We start from the raw sequence: 20,095 nt of genomic DNA, 5'->3' as shown, positions 1-20,095 counted from the left end.
TGGCAAACTGGAGCTCACAGATAGGAGCTCACTCCGTCTCACGGATTCGAATCGTCGATCTTCAGGTCAGCAGTCCTGCTGGCATAAGGGTTTAACCCATTGCACCACTGTGGCTCCTCTTTGGAACTTCAGTTCCCATAGATCCTCTCTTGCTGTACTCCTAAGTAATAAATTTTCCAAGCAGTGGCAGGAAATGCCATTTGAAGTTATCTGTACTCAATCAGTTTAGTTTAATTTTGTCAAATTATGAAGCCAATGATTCTCCAATGACTTAAGCAAAGTTCCTTCATGGGTTGGCTTCCAGGTGGCCTTTCAACTTTAATGACAGGTTTTGAGCCAGGGAGAGTTTCACCAATATGGAAGTGTTTTGGATTACAGCTTTCAAAATTTATCACCAGTGCAGCCAGTAATATTCAGGTAAAAAATAAAATTAAAATGGAGGACACCCTATGGTAAGATGGAAGAATCTCATACAGGCAAGTGATATGTTCTCCTGCCCAGTATTTTGAGCATGGTGGTGATTTTATGTAACTTCAGGAGTACATACCACTGTAACATTAGTTACAAACCATCAAGAGTGGTACTCTGATTTGATCTTTCTGCCCCAAAGGTCCCTAAGGCAGTATACAGTTTTCAGGAACAAACAGTAAAATTAAGAACAAAGCAAGGCCGTCTTTATACCATGCAGAGAACAAAATAAAAATTAAACTCTTCAAATATGAGCCCAAGTAAAACAATCTTTGTGACTCACCTGAAATAGTTAGTTGGTCTGATTTTGTTAAGAAGGAAGATTCTGATTTGTGTCACCTACAAAAGAAAACTCAATATTATGTTGATCTCCTTGATGTTGGTAAGGAGATCAATAAAATACTGAATTTTCCTATGTCCCTTGGAAGGACAGGGCCTTTGGAAAAGACTGAATATTAGGGAGAGGTTCACATGGAAGCGGAAGGTATTCACACATCTTGACTACCCACCATTAGGAACTTAATAAATAAGACTTACAGCCTTGAATTAGACTTGAAATGAATTGGGAGCTGATATAGTTGGCAGGAGAACATTGCGTTATGGTCCATGAAGCATATACAAAGGGCTCTCGCTGCTTTATTTTTGCTCTAGCTGCGTTTTCTTAATTCTCTTCAAGGGCAGCCACAAGAAGGGTAAATGAAGACACTAAAATGCATAGAACCAATATACAGTCAGTCCCCAAGTTACAAACAACATGGGTTCTGTAGGTTTGTTCTTAAGTTGTGTATGTATGTAAGTTGAAACAGGTATTTTTAAAAAGTGTCACTCCACTCAAGTGTGTGTGTATAAAAGCTTTGGATAGCATAGGGAAGGGTTAATACCCCTGTGGTGTTTGTTTTGCTGACAGTGCCCCTGTTCAGAAGATTTCACCTTACTTTCTGTCCCTGCGATAATTGAATTTTGAAAAATCTGACTTGTTGTGGAAACAAGGATTGGTGAGAAAGCTTCAGTGGAGACACTTTTTCCCCATGATAACTCTCAGGAGTGATTTTCCCTTCCTCGGGGTAGATTTCTATCACCTGTTATCTCACTGCTGTTCTTAACTATGAGTAATTTGTAAGACAGATGTTTGTAACTTGGAGGCTGCCAATATAATATTTATTATTATTATATCAGACAAATGTATATTCTTTTTCGCTATTTTGTTCTTCAAACCCTAGTGACCATCTGTTCTTTATTTTTTCTAAAGACATGTAATAAGTATGACCCAAATTGCCTATCAGTAAAAGCATGTACATCAGTGGGGCTTACTTTCAGTCAAATGTATCCGATTGTTCCATAGATCCGCTTGCCACCATCTTTATCTCATGAAGCCCACTTCTCTTTGTGTTTTGACCAGTTTTCTTCTGCTTTGATAGATCCACAGAGCATGTAAATAGCAGGCGGCTGTCAGCGCTTGAGGAGTTGCTCCCAGAATGTGTTTCCACAACAGCTGCTTCTGTTCCAGAGTCTGATTGCAAATATTTCATTCAGCATCTTTATATTTTGATAGGAACAGAAATGAGAACAGTCATTTTTTTTTCAATTTCATTTAATGAACAATTTTTTTTTTCTGGAGTGTAAGTGACCACATGACAATGTATAACAATTGCACATAAAATATGAGATAAACATTGCCAAGCATTGTAGTCTCCCCAAAGTAGCCCTGTACCTCCATCTCTTGAAAAGTAGGTCTGACTAAAACTTTGTGGTCTTAAAGGCAAATGTGATGCATACTCTAATCCATGTTTTATTCATGTGATTGTCTGGCCCAGACGTATCTTTATGGTTCACACCACAAAAGGTGTGTGGATTAAAAAACCTGAACCCTCCAGTTCCTGAATTTCATTTTTTTAAATCCAACACTAATTCCCAAAATGGGCCATTCAAAAGAAAAGTGAGGGGCATGTGGAGAAATGGGGCATTCAGAGGAATTTCCATGATTCCATTAAGCCATGCCATTTAAAGTAGTGTCAAACTGCATTAATTCTAAGATGTAGATGAACCCTAAGTGACAGGATGCAAGGCAGACAGCCTGTTTGCAAACTCTCCTCTCTTTCCACGGATAGAAGCAGTTTGACAAGCAGAAAACAGAAGGGGCTAAGAAGTGCAAGATCTAAGGTTTGGTCCCTGGCATTGCACATTAAAGACCTTCGTCTAAGATCCTGCAGTAGTTAACTACAGTTATGGTTTAATACTGTCTCATATTCTCACTTGCAGATGGCCAATTATCACACACCAGAAGTGATTTGCAGTTTCTCAAGTCGCTCCTGACACAGAAAAAATGCTCACTGGAGCCCCCAGTGGCGCAATGGGTTAAACCCTTGTGCCAGCAGGACTGCTGACCAAAAGGTTGGCAGGGTGAGCTGCTGTCTGTCAGCTACAGCTTCTCATCAGGGGACATGAGAGAAGCCTCCCACAGGATTTGGTCATCCCCTGGGCAGAGTCCTTGCAGACTGACAATTCTCTCACACCAGAAGCAACTTGCAGTTTCTCAAGTTGCTCCTGACACTAGAAGAGAGAGAGAGACTCATTGCAAATACAGTAAGCAAAGCAATTGAGATGTGGAGTGGTTGCAATATGTGGGCTGGTCAACATGGTTGACCCTGTACTAGAACTATGTAAGAACACAGGTCATAAAGCAAAAGATAATTTACAAACAGAATACCCACCTCTTCTGCTCCTTCCAGCAGATGCACATCACCACAAAACTGCAAAACAACCTTTCTCTCTTTGAATATCATCTTCAGTTTCAAGATCACCAGCATATAACCCCTCAGAAAAGTAGGAAAGACCAGCATTGGTTGTTGGGAAGAAAAGCTTCTTCATAAATGCAGGTAGATTCAAGTGCAAATGTTCCATTTTACAGGTAGACCTGAGATTCCATCTTTGCATCAGGCATCTTTTAGTGGTATCCATCTGAAGCTATAATCCAATGTAGTTTACCCTTTTACAGCATACAGTTATTTGGATCATGGAATTTCTGTAATCATGTGTTCAAATGCAACTGTACAGATCAATAAAAGCAGTCTGTATCCAGATTAACATGGAAATGCAGCCATATAGATCCAACAGTAGATATTTCTTGGGACTGAAACATTGTGTGAGTTTGGATTGTTGTAGATTTTTTCGGGCTATATGGCCATGTTCTAGAGGCATTCTCTCCTGACGTTTCGCCTGGCAAGCACCTTCAGAGTTTGTTTCTCTGGGGAAATCCAGCACTGATGGCATCAAAGATTTCAGGTGGTTTGCTACTATCTCCCATGTTTTCTGTTCAAATATGGTGTCCACTATATTTTCACACAAATGTGTTATGTTATGGTTTTATAGATATGGGAAGAAAGAGTCAATACAACAGCATGAGATTAGTTTCACCAGAGCATATCCAAACTAGCAGATTAAGTTGTGGAAGGCAATGGTGCCAGCTTGTACCATACAAACTATATTTCAGTTGGTTAAATCTTCAATTTAACATCTTAAAGTGGCCAAGATTGAACTGGATCCTACCACACTTCCTATTTATAACCCAGATTACTGGACAAACTAAAGATTAGGAAATGTGTCCATTCACTAAACAAACAACTTTAACACTATTTAAAAGAAAACTTAGAAACAAAAATATGTACATCTGAATACAATTGCAGAAGTGTTCCTTTTAACCAAAGTGACCATAAGACTGATGCTTAAAAATAACATAGGTGGAACCTTCATGGCGCCAAGATTCAGGAGGAGAAAAATATGTACATCTGTACACAGTTGCAGAACTCCTTTTATAAGTTAAGCCACGTGACCATAACAGTGATGCTTAATATTGATGGAGTTGGAATCTGTACTGAGCTGAGATTCTGGGAGTCACTAGGTGCGCAGAGGTCGAAAAGGCTGCCTTGAAATTTGATCTTTGTCGATTCCTTTTTTAACATCTCCCAGATCGTTACTGCCTCCCTCTGGCACTCCCAAAGGGCAGTCATGGCACAAGTATGAAACTCATCCCAATATCTGCAGCAGGAGGAGAAAGAGGATTCTGTTAGTTCCTTGCCATTAAACATGATCTATACATGAAGAAAACATTCCCTAGTACCTGGATCTTTGGAGCCGTGGTGGCACAATGGGTTAAACCCTTGTGCTGGCTGAAGTGATCTGAAGATTGGAGGTTTGAATCCGCAAGATGGGGTGAGCTCTTGTCTGTCAGCTCCAGCTTCCCATGCAGGGAAATGAGAGAAGACTCCTACAGAATGGTAACACATCCAGGTGTTCCCTGGGAAACGTGTCTGCAGAGAGCCAATTCTCTCACACCAGAAGCAACATGCAAGTTTCTCAAGTCGCTTCTGTCACAATAAAAAAACCTGGACTTTTTCCCCATATGATTAAGCCTAGGAAAACCCTACAAAATCCAGGAATTGACATAAATTGACAGGCATTTTGATGGTACGCATACACATACACATTCGGTGTAGTTTCTGATCTCACCCTTCCTAGAGTGATTCTATCTTATAGAAAAAGATCACTATGGCACCAAATGAATGTGTGGTTTAGTCACTAGATGGCACTAGATGCCCTGCACTGGTTTTTCTGGAGTAACAGAGAAGGTGAGTAGTAAATGCTTGTAAGTGTGTATGTATGTATTAGTAGGTTGTGGACACTATAGGTATGAAAGGCATGTGTGACAGAGAGTTGCAGAGAAAGAGAAGAACATTTTAAAAAGTGAATTTACGATGTGAGAGGTGTATATCTCAATAGTATGAACGGTGTATATGAATGAATGGGATGCACACTGCTGGCATGCAACTGATAGAAGAGCCCTTTCATTTGACAATTTGACCCCTGAGGTTCATAGCCTAGCTCCCCACTCCTAATTTATTATGCTTTGTCATCAAGCACACCCAGATAGTAAAAACTGTCTATAAAAACATGTTTTGGATTTCCTGCCTTCTAATCAATGCAAACATTATTGTTGCTGTTCTGTGTCTTCAAGTCATTTCTGATTCATGGTGACCCTAAGACAAACGTTTCATGGGATTTTCTTGGCAGGATTTGTTCAGAGGGAGTTTGCCCTTGCCTCCTTCTGAAGCTGAAAGACTGATTTGCTGAAGGTCACTCAGTCTTTCCATGACAGAGCATGGGTTTGAACAATGGTCTCCAGAGTCCTAGTCCAATACCACTAAACCACACAAGCTCTCAAACGACCGGAGAAATGCAGAGAAAGGTAAAATGGTCCATTGTATTTTCTGGACTTGGCACTTACTGTAACTGGTGCAGTAGTTAGTGAAGAACTGAATTCTTATACTAGACTTGCTGAAAATAATAATAATAATAATAATAATAATAATAATAATAATAATAATAAAGATCTCAGTCAACATTTGGAAACAATAAACTGACAAAATCACGATCTGTCAACTGCAAAAGGCCACCTTACTTGGATCTGCGCACATCATTCGAAAATACATCACACAGTCCTAGACGCTTGGAAGTGTTCAACTTGTGATTTTGTGATACGAAATCCAGCATATATATCTCGTTTGCTGTGACATACTGTGTTTTGTGTCAGTAAGATAATAATAATAATAATAATAATAATAATAATAATAGTAATAATAATGCTTTACATATATCCCACCCTCTCTCCCCAAGGGAACTCGAGGTGGTTTACAACAAAAGGAAACAATGTACATAATATCGTAGATAATATCATGTTTTCATAATAGAAAAACACTTAATTTCAAGGTTCTATTTTTACATAAGTCGTGATTTCAGATCCCATCAGGCTCTGTTATAATGAAACAAGAAACTTTGTCTAATATGCACCTTCTGCAACTTGGTTGCGTTGGATTACAACCCCTCATCTCCAGCTGTGTTCAATGGCAATTATTACCATTAATCCTGGTAGATACGGGCTAACTGTAGTCCAATAGAGCTGTATGTGCCAGGTCGGGAAGCCTTTTCCAGGACTGTCTCTGTGCAATCATGAAACAACACTGTTTGTTTGTTTGTTTTGTTGTTTTAGCTTAGGTCATTTATCTAAATACCAGCTGCAAAGAGCTCATTAAATAGAACTATTGTGGCAGAATAAATAAGATCCTGAGATCATGATGACAGACGCTGTTGCCAAACTAGGTTAACTCACTTTTGTCTTATAACAGAGACTTTTCCCTGAACCCTACATAAATATAGTGGAAGAAAGTAAAAATTCACTTAGGGGGCAATTCTAAGTGACATTGAAAATTGACACTTTTCAAAAGTGTCAATTTCCACTTAAGGTTGTTTTCTGCCTCTCACTTTCTGCAAGACAACTTCCCACTGAATAACTGCTATTCCCCAAATGCCTCTGGGTTTTTTGAGGTCTCCATCTGTTCAGGAAGACAAACCAAGGCCACGTGACTTATCAGATTCTTAAGGGAATGTTGCACAAGTAAAAAAAAACAACAAGAAGGAAACTAATTTCATAGTATGGTGCTTCCAGGGGCATCAATTATTCCAATCTCCATATCTGTCACTGACTAGCCTATTCTCACTAACAGCAAAGGTGCAGGGATTCGAAACCACTGTGTTTCTGATACATGACAGCAGGAAAGAAAGCAATCAAGTGTGTCCTCCTGGATTTGTCTTTCTCCTGGTGGGAAAACTGAGGCAAAATCAAGTCTTGCATTACAATGTGGAGAGCTCTACAGACTCCATATTTTTTTCCTTGCACTTTGTCCATCACAAAAGCTATATTCAGTGACCATATATACTTATGTATACGTCAACCTCATGTCAAGGGCAGATTTAGAGGCCAGGAAATTGTTCCTTTTTTATACAGGTTATGGGACAGTACTCACATTGACCTATAGTTAAATCAGCTCAGGTTTTGGGGGTTAATTTTTTCACTAAAATTTCCAGATGAGTATATAAAGGAAAATATAAAGGAGGTTAATTGGGCAGATGGAATATAATTGCATCTTTTGCTCATTGTATTCTGTTTCTTATATCTCTGCTATTTACTGGACAAGCGGGGGGGGGGGGGGGACTGAACAGGGGATTAAAGCTCTGGAACTCACATCTTTTCTGTAGCTTCTGACAATGTATCCTATATGGACAAAATATTTACAAATGTATTGATACTATCTTGGGAGCCACTATATTAACACTATAGTTGGGAGCCCCTTCCCCCAGCAAGAACTGCCACTCTGGGGCCAGAGGAGAGTTGGTGCCAGGAAGACAGTTCCACCGTGTCTCCTGGATCATCAGTTGAGAGCCCCTACCCCAGCAACAATATAGTAATATATAATACTAATATTGTTCTATGTTAATAATATAATACATTGCATATACATATAATATTGATAATATAATGTAGTACGATATAATAATAATATGATATAATAATTGTATATTATATATTACATGTAATATTACTAATAATATTGCAGTATAGTGGAGCCCCCTGTGGTGCAGTGAGTTAAAGCACTGAGTTGCTAAACTCTAAAGGTTGCAGGTTCGAATCCGGGTAGCAGTGTAAGCTTCCACTGTCAGCCCCAGCTTCTGCCAGCCTAGCAGTTCAAAACATGCAAATGTGAGTAGATCAATAGGTACTGCTGCATCGGGAAGGTAACAGCGCTTCATGCAATCGTGCTGGCCACATGACCTTGGAGGTGTCTACGGACAGCGCTGGCTCTTCCGCTTTATTTTTATTTATTTATTTATTTATCGTGTCATCAGCAACCATACCATTGTATTACATTTCGAACAGAACAAAACAAACAAACAGATAAAAAGAACACAGATTTTGCAAACTTGGTAGTTGATTAAATGTCCTTTGACCAGTATCTGGCCACTTGGAGTGTCTCTGGTGTTGCCGCAAGGAGGTCCTCCATTGTGCATGTGGCAGGGCTCAGGGTGCATTGCAGCAGGTGGTCTGTGGTTTGCTCTCCACACTCGCATGTCGTGGATTCCACTTTGTAGCCCCATTTCTGAAGGTTGGCTCTGCATCTCGTGGTGCCAGAGCGCAGTCTGTTCAGCGCCTTCCAAGTTGCCCAGTCTTCTGTGTGCCCAGGGGGGAGTCTCTCATCTGGTATCACCCACAGATTGAGGTGCTGGGTTTGAGCCTGCCACTTTTGGACTCTCGCTTGCTGAGGTGTTCCGCTTAGAAATGGAGATGAGCACCACACCCCAGAGTCGGATACAACTGGACTTAATGGTAAAATCTTTACCTATAGTGGTATAGTACAATATAGTAATATATAATATTAATATTGTACTATGCTAATCATTATAATATATTGTATGTAATATAATATTGATCATAATATTGTAATATAATATAATATTAATAATACAATATAATTATATATATTTATATTACATGTAATATTACTAATAATATTGCAATATAGTGCAATAGTACAATATAGTAATATAATACTAATACTGAGCTATGCTAATAATATAATATATTGTATGTACATATAACGTGTAAGCCGCTCCGAGTCCACTTCGGGGTGAGAAGGTCAAGATATAAATGCCATAAATAAATAATAAATAATAAATAAATATCTTTAGAGCTGGAAGTTGGCTTTAAGGAACCCTAGACTGTCTAGACCAGGGATCCTCATACCTTTTAAGCAGAGTTCACGATCTCTCAGACTGTTGGGGGCCGGCCTATAGTTTGAAAAAAACATGAACAAATTTCTATGCACACTACATATATTTTATTTGTAGTGCAATAAAAATGAAAGAATAATACAATATTTAAAATGAAAAACAATTTTAACCAACAGAAACTTGCCAGTATTTCATAGGAAGTGTGGTCCTGCTTTTGGCTGATTGGATAGTCAAGTTAATTAGGATTGTTACTGTTGTATGCCTTCAAGTTGTTTCAGACATAGGGTAAATCCCCTTGGAGGGCTTCATCTGGCCTTCATTTGGAGAGCCCTGCTCGAGACTGTGAATGCTTTGCTCCATGCGATATTTCATTCATAAGTGTATGTGCATATATGTGCATGTGCACCCAAACACACAAGACCAACAGTGCATAGCATAATACACAATTGATTAGAATCAGCGTGACTGCAATCATAGGCATGGCTATTTGGGAGCAAGCTCTAATCACTTGACTGTGTTTATTCTGTTTCGATCTGTCAAACACACTGAGCTTGAACAAATGTCTTCAGCCAGCCGAAACGCAGTCTTTAATTTTAAAATTAGAAAAGCAAAACATAATGCAAAGAAGTGCTACCATTTAAACTGCTACCAGAATTTAAGAATATAATTGCATTATAAAGATATCCAGCCTGTGGTTGATTATTTTCATAATTCTCTGGCTTGTTCTCTATGCCATTTGTAATAGCAGCAAAGCCTGCAATTAGTATTATCCCTTTATTCACCTTCCAGAGGAAGGGGGCTCAGTCAATTACTCTGCATGCTAATAGATATCATTAATCCTAATCGGGCCTGAAGCTGCACTCCATCACAATATGCCTCCAATACGTAATTGTTGTTGGTATGCATGTACTGTGATATCTCATGTTTTCTACACTGCAGTACCATAGGTTTATCCCTGGGTAAAAGTCCCACAAACCATTTGGTGGGGATATGTTTGTTAGTCATGCTGGCTGAAGGGTCTCAATTACCCAAGTTCTGTTTTAAGTTTCATGCAGTTCACCAGATGTTTTAACACAACTCCTAGTAACCCTCACCATTGTCTTTGCATGCCAAGATTGCTTGAGGTTGAGTCCATCATCTGGAGAGCCACACTTTGAGAACCTATAATGTAACATTTAAAATTATGCAACCATTCATTTGTAATTGGGGTGAGAAACATGTGGCACTCCAGATGCTGCTAGACTGCATGTCCCATCATCCTTCACCATTGACTATGATGACTATAGTCAATGGATGCTTCAATGTAACAACATCTGGTAGACCATGTGTTCCCCATTTCTGGCTTCCAGGTTCCATCTATTATCTACCCAGTACTGGCAATTAAAGCCTCCAAAACAGTGGTTCTCAACCTGGGGTCCCCTGATGTTTTTAGGCTACAACTCCCAGAAATCCCAGCCAGTTTACCAGCTGTTAGGACTTCTGGGAGTTGAGGGCAAAAAAACATCAGGGGATCCCAGGTTGAGAACCACTGCTCCAAAAGCTCACAGTGCTTGAAACTATTCACATTCAACATCACCTCTTTAAGCTCTTCCCAAGGATCCAGGAGTTTTGCAAATATATGTGAATAAATAAAATAGACCTGGGGCACCCAATTTACTGACAAGAAAATTAAAATAAATATAATGGTGCAGTGGGTTAAACTGCTGAGCTGCTGAACTTGCTGACCAAAAGGTCAGTGGTTCAAATCTGGAGAGCAGGGTGAGCTCCCGCTGTTAGGCCCAGCTTCTGCCAACCTAACAGTTCAAAAGCAAGCAAATGTGAGTATATCAATAGGTACCGCTCCAGCGGAAAGGTAAGAGCACTCCTTTCTGACCTTGAAGGTGTCTATGGACAATGCCAGGTCTTCAGCTTAGAAATGGAGATGAACACCACCCCCCAGAGTTAGACACACTTTAACATAGAAGGCAAATGTGCCATATGCAGAGACCAAGTGTATAAAAATTGTGATCATTTAATATGAGCTGGTTTGATTCTTAACAGCCAACTACTGATCCATTATGGTTTGTCTGATTAAAAGGGAGTTAAAGTGGAAAATGCTCCTTGATAGTGTTGACAAAACCCATGCACATACAAGAACTCACAGTGTGCAATCTTAAGCAAAAGCAAAGATTTGGAATATAAATCAGAGGAAAGGTCACAACATTTCAGAATAGATTTGTAGGACAGCTTTCTCAAAATCAATATCTTCTATGTTGTTAGATTACAATTCCCATTATCCTCACAGTTTCTGGGAACTGTGATCCAACATAGATACAAAATACTGAGTTGGCATAGATTCAGGTAAAGTGTGGTGCAGCCAGGGTAGGGAAAGCCAAATGTAATGTGTTGAGCAAGAAAAAACAAATTCATGTTATTTTCATTTTCAAATATCTGTCAGGAAGATCTCTCAGTCTTGAGAGTTCTACTCTTTATAGTACTTTATATCACACATTATTGTGCTGCCTAGGAGTTGACTGATATCATACTTAAACTGAATCAGTATAATCATCATCAGCTTTGCTATTTACCACCTTGAGCTTAGAAAAATTGCTGAAGAAACCGACAAAATGATTGCTAAGAAGATTAAGAAAAACACAGAAATGTGCTTATTGGGTTTGTTTCATAAGAGAATTGGTAAAGATGATGTAGAAATTTGCCAATATAATTATGTGGCAGAGAGAATTATTATAGCAAAATCATGGGACGGGGGGGAAAGAACTACTTATCAAGGATTGTAGAAGAAAAGCAGTAGAGTATATCCAAATGGCCAAGCTCTCCAATGGCTTAAGGCGAGGAAATAGTGAAGAATTTGCTAGAAGATGGAGACTGGCCTTTGGGTATTTAAAAAAGAAGACAAAAATAGATTTTGAAATAGCTAAACAGGGGATTTATGAGTAATGACAAGGCCAGGTTTTTGTTAGATACTAGTTCCATATGGTATGGTGTTGGAAGTCATGGGTGTTGGTTCACAAGTGAGAATGAAGAGGTGGGGAGACTGAGGAAACAATACTTGTACTTTGTTGAATTTTGAAGATTGTTGTTGTCATTTTTGTTTCTCATATATCACAATAAAAATTTATATGAAGAAGAAGAAGAAGTGCTTTCTGAACAACAACTCCCAGAACTATCCTCAACCAGCATGACCATTAGTTGTGCTGGTTTGTGCATCCTGAAAGTTGTAGTCTTAGAAGTAGCTTTTCAAAGCTGAGGTAGTACAGTTGTTCAATATAGTAACTAAGAAACTGAGCTACAAATTAGAAAGTTCTTGATTCAATATATTCTTCTCCCGTGAACTCTCTAAGTATATCTAGGCAAGTTACTTTCTCTGCCTAAGTCTCGCCCATCTAAACTTCCACCACCATCTTATTATTATGTGGGATAATAATATTGAGTAATCCAAAGGACAGTTGCAAGGCCAGAAAAAGGCAATATTACATTTGTCTACACCAGCATTTCTCAATTTGGGGGTCAGGATCCCTGGGAGTGGTCGTGAAGGGGTGTCAGGGAGGTTACCAAAGACCATCAGAAAACACAGTATTTTCTGTTGGTCATAGGAGTTCTGTGTGGGAAATTTGGCCCAATACTAGCATTGGTGGGGTTCAAAAAATTATTTGATTGTAGGTGAACTATAAATCCCAGCAGTTACAACTCCCAAATGCCAAGTTCTATTTTCCCCAAACTCCACCAGTGTTTACATTTGGGCATACTGAGTATTCATGCCAAGTTTGGTCCAGGTCCATCATTGTTTGAGTCCACAGTGCTCTTTGGCTGTGGGTGAGCTACAACTCCAAAACTCAAGGTCAATGCTCACCAAACCCTTCCAGAATTTCTGTTGGTGAAGAGAGTTCTGTGTGCCAAGTTTGGTTCAGTTCCATCATTGGTGGACTTCAGAATGCTCTTTGATTGTAGGTTAACTATAAATCCCAGCGACTACAACTGCCAAATGACAAAATCAATCCTCCCCCCAACCTCACCAGTATTCAGATTTGGGCATACTGGGTTATTTGTGCTAAATTTGGTCCAGTGAATGAAAATATATCCTGCATATCAGATATTTACATTATAATTCATAACAGTAGCACAATTAAAGTTATGAAGTAGCAATGAAAATGATTTTATGGTTGGAGGTCACCACAACATGAAGAACTTATTAAGGGGGCGTGTCATTAGGAAGGTTGAGAAACACTGGTCTACACAGTCTCAAGTGTCTTCTTGTGAAGATGCAGACTAAGGACTTGTCTACACTGGCAAAAAAAAAAAAAAACACCCCACCTTAACACCTCAGATGGACCACTGACTGTCCCCATGATGCTCAGCAATCTCCGGTGAGTATTGAAAAAGGGTTTTGTGGTTTTTGTTCTAAAGTGATTTAAAATATAACTCACATTAAAATGCAACTGACCACTGGGCATGTTAACTGGAGCATATAGAATTTGCAGTCCAAAATATCTGTATCTGTTTGCCGAAACGATGTACATAAAAAATAATGACCTCAGATTCTAAATCATAGTCTATTTCTTATTTGTTGTTACATTTTCCTTCTTCAGGATTCTTCATCTAGGTATCTGTTTCCCCATTCAGACTCACCTCATTTTCCTTTTTGAGACCTTTTTGTTTTTTTCATTAATCCTTCTCCGTGTAAGATGAGAAATGCCTTTGTCCCTTAATCCAGCCTGCTCTTGCCGCTGTCCCTGTTTTTTATTTATAGTCTTCTCTGCTTTTTGGATTTCAGCAGCGCTGCTTCTACCAGCCTAGGTATTTCATTGCCACCACATTTTTCAACTTTTCCTAAATTGCCTTCCACATTTCCTAACTCACCTTCTACCCTTCTCATCCAGTATGTTCACAATTGGAACCTTCGGTGAAATGTAATATATCTCAGGCAACTCTCCATTTCTTCCTTCTTCTGTCATTGCTTTTAATCAGACCCTTCACCCAAGTATGCTCCAAGCTGAACATCCACAGCCTTGATGATGTTTTGCTACTTAACATTCCGTAGATGAGGAAGAAACAAATGGCTGCAACCCACTTCCGCCTCAAATGTCTTATTGTAAAGGTGCAGACTAAGAACTTATCTACACAGGCCAAAAAAAATAAAACAAAAAAACAAAACAAAAATCCCATACTACCATGCATGGGCTGCTGGCTGTCCTCATAACATACAATGGCTTCTGGTGAACACCATTGTGTTTGGGGTTTGTTGAGAAGGTGTTTTTGGCTTTAAACTGACTTTGTCCTGTTTTGGGTAGTCAGGAGTGTATCTCTGAATATCCGGGGGTTTGGAGATTTTGGAAAATGTGCATCTCCCTTTGGGAAATGGGATTCATAACCTTTTTGAAAAGTCACTGGTCACTAGAGAAAATTTTTACTCACCCTAGCTTAAGAAGGAGAGGTGTTAAGAATTCTGAACCAAAGACCTCTAATGTTTAAGAAATGCACATCTGGTCTGATCTTCACACTGTCTGGGTTCTACAATACATCTGTAGGGATTTTTGTCTTACAGTTTAGGGCTTGAACTTTATTTTATGCATAGATGGAATCCTTCTGAATATGAAGAAACAAACTCTTTCTTTATGAGTGGATTTAGTAGCACATAGAGCCATAGAGTTGAAAGGGATCCCAAGGCCATCCGGTCCAGCCCCCTGCCACGCAGGAATACACAATGAAAACATTCCCAGCATATGACCATCCACCTATGTATAGTAGTTTGATATGTATGAAGTACAGAAGTCAGAGATAGCTGCTCACCCACAAACAACATGCAGTCCTTGCACCGGGGTCTTTTCCTCTTCTTCCTCCTCTTCCTCCTCATAGCTGGCCATATTTTCTCCCAGTTTTAAGATGCAGTCTGAGAAATCCTGATAAATGTTTTGACACTGAGCTTCTGCAGTCAGAGACCTGAGCAGATACCCTGTGTAAACAGAAAGGAGGTTCATGTAACATCCTAAGTCTCTGCCAAGCATCCTTCTCTCAAGATGGAACTGTGCTTTTCAACAGGAAATCAACTTCTTTAAGGCTCATATATAGAATGGAAATTACAAGTTAGAATATATGACCCGAGACAGTGCCTCATATTTATATCCAGAAGACCAGAGTTAATGGATATAAGTAACTATATTTCTGCTCACTGAGTGTCCTTAGGCCACTACATTACTAATACATCATTTTCAGCCACGTAGTTGTGGGCACTCCACTCTTGTGGTTGTTATTCTGTCATGCATGTGGATACATGTATTTTCTGTTTAAGGAGAAGTGCACTAATGCTAATGTACTAATGTATGAGTATACACGTGTACACACCCATACATACGAACTTCTTTTTAAAAATAAATAAATTTCAACCCTGGAAAAAGCTGCTTCTTGGTGGAAATGTTCACCTCCCACCAACCACTTCCAGTTTCCACTAACTCCCCTTCACAACAACACAGCGAAGCAATGCCACTTGGAAGCACACCACATTCCTAAAGGTTTGGATTTTCTGTAAAACCTTGAAGTAAAAGACAAAAGTTTTTTACTGAATTAAAGCCAAGTGAAACACATTGTAAATTAATAGCCATGGGCATCTTGTGTCAGGATCACAACCCCAACGAAGTGATGTACACAAGTCGTAGGAGGGCTCATGCTAAACTATATCAGGCACAAAGGTGCCACATAGTTCCTTCATCTCACTCTCACATTTTCCATTGAATGCTGTAACGGATGTTAACTGGCATCCTATTAGTGACTTACACATGTATAGCTTGCTTTACACACACATAATGACATTTGGAGCAATGCACAATACTCCAACTGACGGGATAATTGAAGATGTTCATGTATTCACACAATAAAATACACAAAGTAGTGTGTATCTATGCATTGGCTCTATGAATTGGCTCTATGCATTGTCCTTGTGCATTGCACATTGGACTAGATAATTGCAATTAAATGATGGGCTGTCAGCCAAGCTCATTAAACACTGAGCCACATATATTGTGCTGCATTGGTATTCACTATCGGGAATGTGTAAGATAACTTGGCCAGCAGGTATGCCGAAACAATGTAAGATCTCAGCCGGATACAATTATCCATTTGAACACTTTAAAAAAAATCAGTGTTGATAATGAAGTTCAAATCGATCACTAGTGAGAACCTCTGTTGCTAGTTTTGCAAAATAGCAATAAAGAACAGCCAAAATTAATGATATTCAGGACCGATAATAAGAAAGCAGCTATGTTAACAAGTTTGTCTTCAATTTAAATATCAAATCAATGTACTGATTTCACTTAACCTTGCCAATGTTTCTCTGTAAAATTAACACAAATTTATATTTCACATGATGCAGACATTTCTGACTTTTTGAAGGACCTATATCCCAAAATACAGCCATTTTTGTCATTTTGTCTATATAAAAGGAAAAGCTTTCCCAACCCTCAAGTAGGATACTTCATTAATAACAAGGAACACTTGCCATCCCAATAAAGGGCACAATTTCTGATCCCCAAATAAGGAGCACCCTTATCTAAGGTGTCTGGCAACCCTATTATGAGGCATGTGCCTCCCCTGAGATAAAAATCAGACTGTATTAGTAAAGGTTGAGCATTCTTTATTCAACATATTTGGGACCAGAACTGTTTTGGATTTTCTTTCAGATTTTAATAGCTTTATTTGCATGCATGCATGTATGCATATATATATATATATATATATATATATACACACACACACACACACACACACACACACACATACACACACACACACACACACACACATATATATATAATGAGATGTCTTGGAGATGATATCTTGATTGTGTTTTATATACATTTTATACATGTAATGTAAAGGTAAAGGTTTCTTCTTGCATTAAGTCTAGTTGTGTCTGACTCTAGGGGTGATGCTCATCTCCATTTCTATGTCAAGGAGCTGGTGTTGTCTGTAGACACCGCCAAGGTCATGTGGCCAGCATGACTGCATGGCATGCCATTACCTTCCTGCAGAAGTGCTACCTACTTATCTACTCATATTTGCATGTTGTCGAACTGCTAGGTTGGCAGAAGCTGGGGCTAACAGTGGAAGTTCACCCCGCTCCCCAGATTTGAAGTGCCAACCTTTTGGTCAGCAAGTTCAGCAGCTCAGCAGTTTAACCCGCTGCTCCACCAGAGGGCCCATACATAGATTAATTTGATATACTGTACTATTTTAAAAATATCTTTGTGCATTGTATTGCCGAAGGCTTTCATGGCTGGAATCACCAGGTTGCTGTGAGTTTTCTGGGCTGTATGGTGATGTTCCAGAAGCATTTTCTCCTGAGGTTTCACCTGCATCTATCTTCACAACCTCGGAGGATGCCTGTCATAGATACAGGCAAAACATCAGGAGAGAATGCTTCTGGAACATGGCCATAAAGCCTGGAAAACTTACAGCAACCCAATTTTTTGCATTAAACAGAGTTTGTGTACACTGGAGCTATCAGAAAGCAAAGATGTCACTATCTCAGCCAGCCACGCGGACCATTTTGGATTACTGTATCAACACTTGAAAGTTTGGGGAAGTTGGGTTGTTGAAGGGTTTTTGGGGGCTATATGGCCATGTTCTAGAGGCATTATCTCCTGACGTTTCGCCTGCATCCATGCAGCATCCTCAGAGGTTGTGAGGTCCTCACAATCTGAGGATGCTTGCCAAAGATGCAGGCGAAACGCCAGGAGAGAATGCCTCTAGAACATGGCCATATAGCCCCCCCCCCCCCCCCCAAAAAAAAAACCTACAACAACCCAGTGATTCCGGCCATGAAAGCCTTCTACAATACTTTGGGGAAGTTCCGTCGGTTGTTTGGATTACAGTTCCCAGAATCCCCCAGATAGCAAGCTGGGGGATTCTGGGAACTGTAATCCAAACAACATAAGGAACTTTTCCCCGTTCTGAACATGAACCCTTTAGAATTCTGAATTCACTCTGGAGAAAGGTACCTCTTGGACTGGGCACTTGGCCAGGACTTACCCAAAGTGAGGAGGAGCAGCGCCTTGGTGCCCAACCGCTGCCCCATCGCTGCCTTCTCCTTCTCTTCCTCCTTCTCCTGCTTCTGCTCCCTGCTTCAGGAAATGGACTCCATCCCGCCTTCAGCCGCATGCCTCCAGCAAACCCATCATCCCCACCTTGGAAAGCAGGACACAGTCCCTTTGCCTCAATTCAGCCTTTCCTTCCTGGGATTGCCGCTTCCTCGGTGCTTCAAAGGAAGGCGAAATTATTGTGGACACCAAAGTTTGGAACCCTCCAAGTCTTTGTCGCTCTTCCGTTTTCAAGGGAAGAGTTATTCCGCAGTTCTTTGCCCGCCAATGAGTTCGGGGGGAAAGCGCCTCTCGATGGGAGATTAACCCGGAGAACTAGCCACGGTGCTTTTTGCGTGGAAAATGCCAGGTTAACAGCATGCAGGAAGTGAAGGGAGGGGGAGAAAGGAGGTGCGTAAAGTGGAGAGGGAGCAGTCTCCTGATCTGGACATAGGCAGAGAGACAGGGAAAGGATTATTTTTTGGACTATTGCTCCCATCACGACCTCAGTCAGCAAGGTTTGTGGCAGCAAAAGTCCAAAAAAGGCATCTCTCGATGCTGTTGGATAGGAGGTTCTGGAAGCAGTAGTTCAAAATGTTGACTTCTTCCCTAAGCTGCAGCAGAAGAACTCAATGCATGTTTGCTGCTGCTGCTGCTGCTGTTGTTGTGTGCCTTCAAACCATTTCAGACTTATGATGACTCAAAGACTTTCTGGGGCTGAGAGTGTGTAACTTGCCCAAGGTCACTCAGTGACAGATAAGGGATTCAGATCTTAGTCTCCAGAGTTGTAGTCCAATTTTCAAACTATGACACTGTTCTGGCTCTCAGATATAAGACCCATCTCTTCTGGCAGACCTACCCAGTCAATTTTAACTTGTGAATTTTAACCTGCATTTTACCTTTGAGCTGTATTTTACCTGTGTGTTTAATAGTGCTTTGTTTTGTCTCAGTGTTTTAACTATGTTGAACCCACCTTGAGCCACATCTAGAGGTTTTTCCCCCCCTGTGTCAGGAGCGACTTGAGAAGTCCCCTGTGGCACAATGGGTTAAACTCTTGTGCTGGCAGGATTGCTGACTGACAAGTTAGCAGTTCAAATCCAGGGAGAGTGGGTTGAGCTCCCTCTGTCAGCTCCAGCTCCCCATGCAGGGATATGAGAGAAACCTCCCACAAGGATGGTAAAACATCAAAACATCTAGGCGTCCCCTGGCCAACATCCTTGCAGACAGCCAATTCTCCCATGCCAGAAGTGACCTGCAACTTGCATGTAGAGATGAGTAATAATACATCATCATCATCATTATTATCCGCTCTGAGTCCCCTAGGGGAGATAGGTGGGGTATAAATAAAGTTATTATTATTATTATTATTATTATTATTATTATTATTATTATTATTGCTGCTGCTGCTGCTGATTAAAGTAATTAGAGTACACAGGGCTGCAATCTGGAGCATTTAAAGTAGAAGCCTACAGAAAATTCTTGAAAGATCACAAAAATCTGGTTTACTTACAGCAAGGCTGAGATCTTACATTGTGTTTATATGGTGTAAATCTACACTCTGGGTAGCTGCATTACACCACCTTCCTCTTGAATATTGGCACTGGGAAATGATTGTATAGCTGTCAGTGTGTTTACTTATTGAGCAACAGGAATGCTCAGTGTGTGTTTCTGCAATCCCAAGAACTGAAGGCATACATCATCCAAAAATGGACAACTATCTGTGAAATAATCAGATATAGACATTCTTCTTATGTAACCATTAAGTGTGTACTGTGTATGACACCTAGAGGTATATAGCTTTGTGCTTCACAATTCCTATCAGCCCACATCCAATTGCCTGGGTTGACTTTGGTTGTAGTAGCCCATAACATTTGAAGAATACTAAATGACCTATTCGCAAAATGCACCTTTTATGTACTTGGATCATTATCTAGAACATC

General features: G+C 40.0%; 1 protein-coding gene across 2 annotated transcripts; it reads right to left on the bottom strand.

Annotated features, from left to right (window-relative positions):
- Positions 1–1,625: 1,625 nt before the first annotated feature.
- Positions 1,626–18,794, bottom strand: LOC132773193 (neuritin-like). 2 transcript variants are annotated; one of them, XR_009631304.2, is made up of 4 exons: positions 18,109–18,794; positions 14,875–15,037; positions 3,180–4,503; positions 1,626–2,004 (listed from the first exon to the last, which is right to left on the bottom strand). XR_009631304.2 is itself a non-coding variant. In XM_060772209.2 (3 exons), the coding sequence occupies exons 1-3, from the start codon at positions 18,152–18,154 to the stop codon at positions 4,278–4,280; spliced, it is 435 nt and encodes a 144-aa protein (XP_060628192.2). In that variant the 5' UTR covers positions 18,155–18,794; the 3' UTR covers positions 2,048–4,277. The 2 variants fall into 2 exon arrangements, 1 of the variants encoding a protein (XP_060628192.2); XM_060772209.2 differs by lacking the exon at positions 1,626–2,004 and having other exon boundaries at positions 2,048–4,503.
- Positions 18,795–20,095: the final 1,301 nt, after the last annotated feature.

The sequence above is a fragment of the Anolis sagrei genome, chromosome 4 (assembly GCF_037176765.1).
Source record: "Anolis sagrei isolate rAnoSag1 chromosome 4, rAnoSag1.mat, whole genome shotgun sequence".
NCBI lineage: Eukaryota > Metazoa > Chordata > Lepidosauria > Squamata > Dactyloidae > Anolis > Anolis sagrei.
Note: the sequence above shows the minus strand (reverse complement) of the source record. Positions and strands in the feature narration are given on the sequence as shown.

Bases quoted from the DNA above. Each gene is read 5' to 3' on its own strand.
- LOC132773193 (XM_060772209.2), bottom strand. From the start codon at position 18,154: ATGGGGCAGCGGTTGGGCACCAAGGCGCTGCTCCTCCTCACTTTGG. The intron at 15,038-18,108 runs GTAAGTCCTGGC...CTGTTTACACAG, and splicing joins GCTGCTCCTCCTCACTTTGG to GGTATCTGCTCAGGTCTCTG. The intron at 4,504-14,874 runs GTGAGCAGCTAT...CTCCTGCTGCAG, and splicing joins GGACTGCATGTTGTTTGTGG to ATATTGGGATGAGTTTCATA.